At 51.7% G+C, this 4,636-nt stretch overlaps 1 protein-coding gene across 1 annotated transcript; it reads left to right on the top strand.

Moving 5' to 3' along the window:
• On the top strand, positions 1-3,634 carry CORT (cortistatin). Its single transcript, XM_014941372.1, has 2 exons — positions 1-200; positions 3,295-3,634. The coding sequence occupies exons 1-2, from the start codon at positions 99-101 to the stop codon at positions 3,508-3,510; spliced, it is 318 nt and encodes a 105-aa protein (XP_014796858.1). The 5' UTR covers positions 1-98; the 3' UTR covers positions 3,511-3,634.
• Positions 3,635-4,636: the final 1,002 nt, after the last annotated feature.

Below are 4,636 nucleotides of genomic sequence, written 5' to 3'. Positions count from 1 at the left end.
AAAGGGGCTGCAGCCATTGTCTGAGGCAGAAGAGAGCCCAGAAACAGCTCCCTCTCCCAGTCTTCCTCATTCAGCACAGTAGTCACAGCCTGTACGTCATGCAGCTGGTGGCCAGCCTGGTGTCCGTTCTGCTGCTGGTGTGGAGCGTGAGAGCCACCGCACTGCCTGGAGAAGAGAGACTGGCAATACAGAGCACTAGGGTGAGTATAACTCACCCTGCGCCCGAGCTGGGTGAGGTGGGAGCACGAAGAAGCAGGCTGGAGCCAGGGGAGGGGTAATAAGGGCAATTAGGCTTTACCTGATGCAAACAACTCTTCCACCCCTCTATATTCCAAGGCACTACAGCTGCTGAAGCACAGGCTATTACTCCAGCTTACCAGCCAGTTTATTTAGGAAAGGTACCAGGGCAGATGCCAGAGAGCTCCAAAAGTGAAGTCTGAGCTAAGCAAAAAACTGGCAAAAAGAACAGCAGAGAGGAGAGGGAAAAGGACAAAATAATATTGCTGAAAGAGTGCAGCGTGAGAGAATAAAGCAGAGTACTGGGGGGGGAGAGAAAAGATACGTAATTGGTAAAATGATCAAGGGAGATGATATTTTAAATAGGACTCATGGGAAGGACAAATGTTTAAAAGATGGGTTCAGTAGGAAAGTAACAGAGGAATAATAAATGAAGTAATTATATCAGAATAAAATTGCTTTTTCCAGAGTAGTATTCACAAGGGGAGTTATACTGACATAGTTCTGCTAGAATAATTACACTCTGAACCAGCAGAGCTCTATGCAGTGGCAGAACTTATTATAGCAATATAATTATCCTACCAACTGGCAAAACTCTAATATTATAATGGCTATAGCACTATAATAACTTTGTTTTGCTGGACTATTTCCCTAAGAGGCCAAAGGGGTAGGAAGCAATAGCATAACATAATCACAAGCCAAGTGTTCTGTTCTGCTTGCCCTCGCCCCGCAGTTTTCTCACCTGCATGTTCCTTGCCATCCCCGATGTCCTTGTCACCCCGCACTCTGCCAGTCCAGGTCACAGCTGGATCCTTAAGGCTGCTGTTATTCTGGTCCTGCAGAGGAGCTACCCAGAGAAGTGAAGGATCCTGATGTTGCTTTCTAAGGCACTAACTTCTTTGTGCGTATCCACATCGCTTTTTCTGTCTTAGCGTTGGCTCCAGCTCATCCATCAGTGTCTCAGGGCTCCAGGAGTGGGCTCACATCCCATTAACAACCGAACTGGCTGTGAGAAAGAAACATATACAGTGTGAGGTGCTAGGGCTAGCATTCTGTGAGAGATCAGGGCTTCTGCAGCTGGCTGGGATTAACCCTTCTGGGGATAACTGTAAACTTTCAGCTGTACATTCTTATAATAACAAATCCTGTACCTAAAATGTAAACTCTTTCTGGTGCAAATCCTAGCTGCTGGGGAAAAAAGAAACAAGTTGTAGGGAATAAATCGGTAAATAAGGCTTTGGTAAAAATGAATTCAAGTGTAATGACTCTTAGTCTTCTGCACACTATTGCTTACAAAATAATGATGTAATTATAATAGATATAATGATTCTCTATAGAGCATTCTACAAACAGAAAAATTGTTAGATACTGATCAACCAATCCCTACAGTCACCACTGCTGTAACTCAGACAAATGTTTTAAGTAGGAAAAATATTGGGATTTTACATATAAACCACCATAAAATGCATAACAATGCAAAAGGAAGGTCTGCGCCTTCTGCCACACTGGTGGATGTAGCACAGGGAACTGAGCAGCCACCCAAAAGAGTGCCACAGCCCACCCGCGCTAAGATCTCTAGCTGCTGCCAAATTGTCTTGATCTTTTACAGCTCAGGAACAGCCATAAGCAGAAAGGATGTTGGCAGTGGATTAGTGCCGGGGAAGAGCTGCCTAGTTTCACTTAGCAGCCACAGTTGGTCATGCGTAAGGAATATCCCCTCACAGCAGGCTGAGCTTTGCCTTCCCCACCCCTCAGCCTGAAGCTGCTGGCTCTGCTTGGAGCAGGTTATTTCAAAACAGCACTTAAGCTGGGAAAGCAGCTTACGAGGAAGACATGACCCAGGAGACACATTTAGCTGGGTTCCCCTGTCTCGGTCCATCTCCCAAAGGCTCAAGACGTTTCTGTACTTGCGGCACAGGAGCAGGAATCAGGATGAGGACAAGCTGGCTTTTATCTTTTATTCTGCTACAAACAGCACGTAATTTTTCTGTGCCCGAGTTTCTCTTGTGGGGAAGCAGGGTTAGTTAATAGAGCTAAGAAAGTGATTAAAAAAATATCCATAAACATGGTGTAACATAAACTCAACTGCTGCTGCCTGCATTTATCTATCTTTTTTGTGTTGCTCACCAAGTGGTCCTTAGCGAATGCTGGTGCTGACAGCAGCCCTAGCAGTAAACATGGCATTTCTGAGACGTGACATGGAAATGTGCTTCCAGCATTCCCATCCACATGGGGAACGGGATCTGTTCCCGTCAAACCATCTATCCCAGCTTGTCCAGTGTCAGCTGCCTCCACTAATGAGTCACAGAGACCAGGAATACTCGGACAAGAGGTAATTCCTCGGATTTACTGTAAATTTAAGAGAAACAAGCCAACTCACAGCTTGTTACTGAGGGAAATCCCTCAAGCCCCGAACCACAGGTTGTGCTCTTTCACAGGAGCTCCGCAGCTCCCCTTTCATTCTGCCTTCCCCCAAGCTCAGGCTATTGAAATACGGGTTCTTGTTCTTGAAATACAAGCTGCCTGTCCCCACCGCTTAAATATTTGGCTCCAGATATTTGGGGCATCTCTCTCCCCACCAGTCCAGCCCTCTCCTTTGTTACATTTCATTCTCAGCATTTTACAGTGGGTTGCAGGCCCCAGTGTGCTAAATTTAATATTGCTCAGGACTCTGTGCCTCTTCCCCGACCTTCCCACGGCAGGTTCTGGACAGTCAGAGCTGTGAAAGGAGCACGGGCTGACTCAGGAAGAAGGTGGTTTGGCATTCAATGGTATTCTGTGATTTAATTAGCACAGGCAAGGGACTTTACAGCCAGTTCATGCCTATTTGTTAGCAGCTCTTTTCCAGATATATCAGGGCACTTGTGCCTCTCCCTGTCCGGCTGGATGGGGAGACAGGAGAAGGGAAAAGTGACCTCTGCAGCCACAGATCCCTCAGCTCTGCCCATGGGAAAGGCATCAGATCCCAGGGAGAATGGACCCATGAGGGATGTTCCCCTCCATGGCCATAGGAGACCAGGCCTCCATCCGTCACTTCTCCTTGCTCTCTGCCCGCAGGAACAGAGCACAGTCCGGAAAGACGCCATCCTGAAGATGCTGGCAGGCCTGCTGGACAGCGTGGACGTGGGGCGTGAGGCGGCCTCCCCGGACCTGGAAGAGGAGGGCAAGCTGGAGGAGGAGCGAGCCGTGCTGGGGCGGCTCACCCAGCTATCACAGCGGGACCGCAAGGCCCCCTGCAAAAACTTCTTCTGGAAAACCTTCACCTCCTGCTAGTGCTGCCCGGCCTGGCCCCGCCGGGCTGCTCGCCCACGAACACCCTTCCCTCCCTCGGCTGCCCTGTCCCCCGAGCTCCCTTCCTTTTCTCCACCCCTGAGAATAAAGCATGGCGCTTCGGGGACTCGTCTCTGCCTCTCTGCGCCCCGCCGGGCCGGGGTGGTGCGGGGCGGGCCTGGTCAGTGGGAGGCGGCGGCCATCTTGTGGGGCGGCCATCTTGTGGGGCGGCCATTGGGGGCGGCGGCCGCCATCTTGTGGAGCGGCCATTGGGGGCGGCGGCCGCCATCTTGTGGAGCGGCCATTGGGGGCGGCGGCCGCCATCTTGTGGAGCGGCCATTGGGGGCGGCGGCCGCCATCTTGTGGAGCGGCCATTGGGGGCGGCGGCCATTTTGGGAAAGGGCTTCGCGGCGACGAGGGTCTGAGGGTGTGCGGTGGGGCTGTGGAGGGGCTTGAGGCTCTCTCCCTCCCCGGGAGGAGCCCCGCGGTGGAAGCAGGCGTACAGCCGTCCTTAAAAGTGCTGCAGCTGCCCCTCGGCCTCTGAGGGAGAAGGTGGGTGTGCGTACTCCCTCTGTGCCAGGTTGGGTGGGCGGGTGAGGTGAGGTGAGGTAAGGCCCAGCTGCTGGGCAGCAGGGGTTGTGCCCTGTTGGCAGGGCCCTCTGTCCTTTCCCCCGATCAGGATAAGGTGCCATTCTGCAATCTGGAGAGAATGGTTTGGTCCTGGGTGTTTCTCTCACATGGACATGTGGGTTAGCGGCCCCTTGTGCTCCTTTCCATGCTGGCTGTGACAGGGGTGGTTGAGGGAAGCCCCCAGGCAGTGCTCCATACGTGGGGGGGTGCAGGGGCATTATCTGGGGGCTGGTGGGGTTGTGGGAGAGGGAGGTGGACCCAGAGCCTGGCCCTGGCCCCCTTTTGGTTTGATAGCAGGTATTACCAGAGCACTTCCCCTTGTGCCCTGGAGCTCCATATGTATCTGAAATGCTGGGTTTTGCGTCTGAAACTGACGGAAATAAACTGACTGGGACCTCAGGGGCCAGCAGCTTGGACTGTGCTCTGGTTCTGTCATGGTTTCTTGGTGTTTTGTCATCTTGTTTAAAACAAACTGAAACACTCAATTTCCCTTATCTTC

The sequence above is a fragment of the Calidris pugnax genome, unplaced genomic scaffold (genome assembly GCF_001431845.1).
Source record: "Calidris pugnax isolate Ruff unplaced genomic scaffold, ASM143184v1 scaffold82, whole genome shotgun sequence".
NCBI lineage: Eukaryota > Metazoa > Chordata > Aves > Charadriiformes > Scolopacidae > Calidris > Calidris pugnax.
The sequence above is the reverse complement of the archived record's forward strand: the minus strand, read 5'-3'. Positions and strand labels throughout refer to the sequence as shown.

What these genes read in the sequence shown, in the direction of transcription:
- CORT (XM_014941372.1), top strand. Translation starts at nt 99, where the DNA reads ATGCAGCTGGTGGCCAGCCTGGTGTCCGTTCTGCTGCTGGTGTGGAGC. An exon ending in TGGCAATACAGAGCACTAGG is followed by an intron (nt 201 to 3,294) that starts GTGAGTATAACT and finishes CTCTGCCCGCAG; the next exon opens with GAACAGAGCACAGTCCGGAA.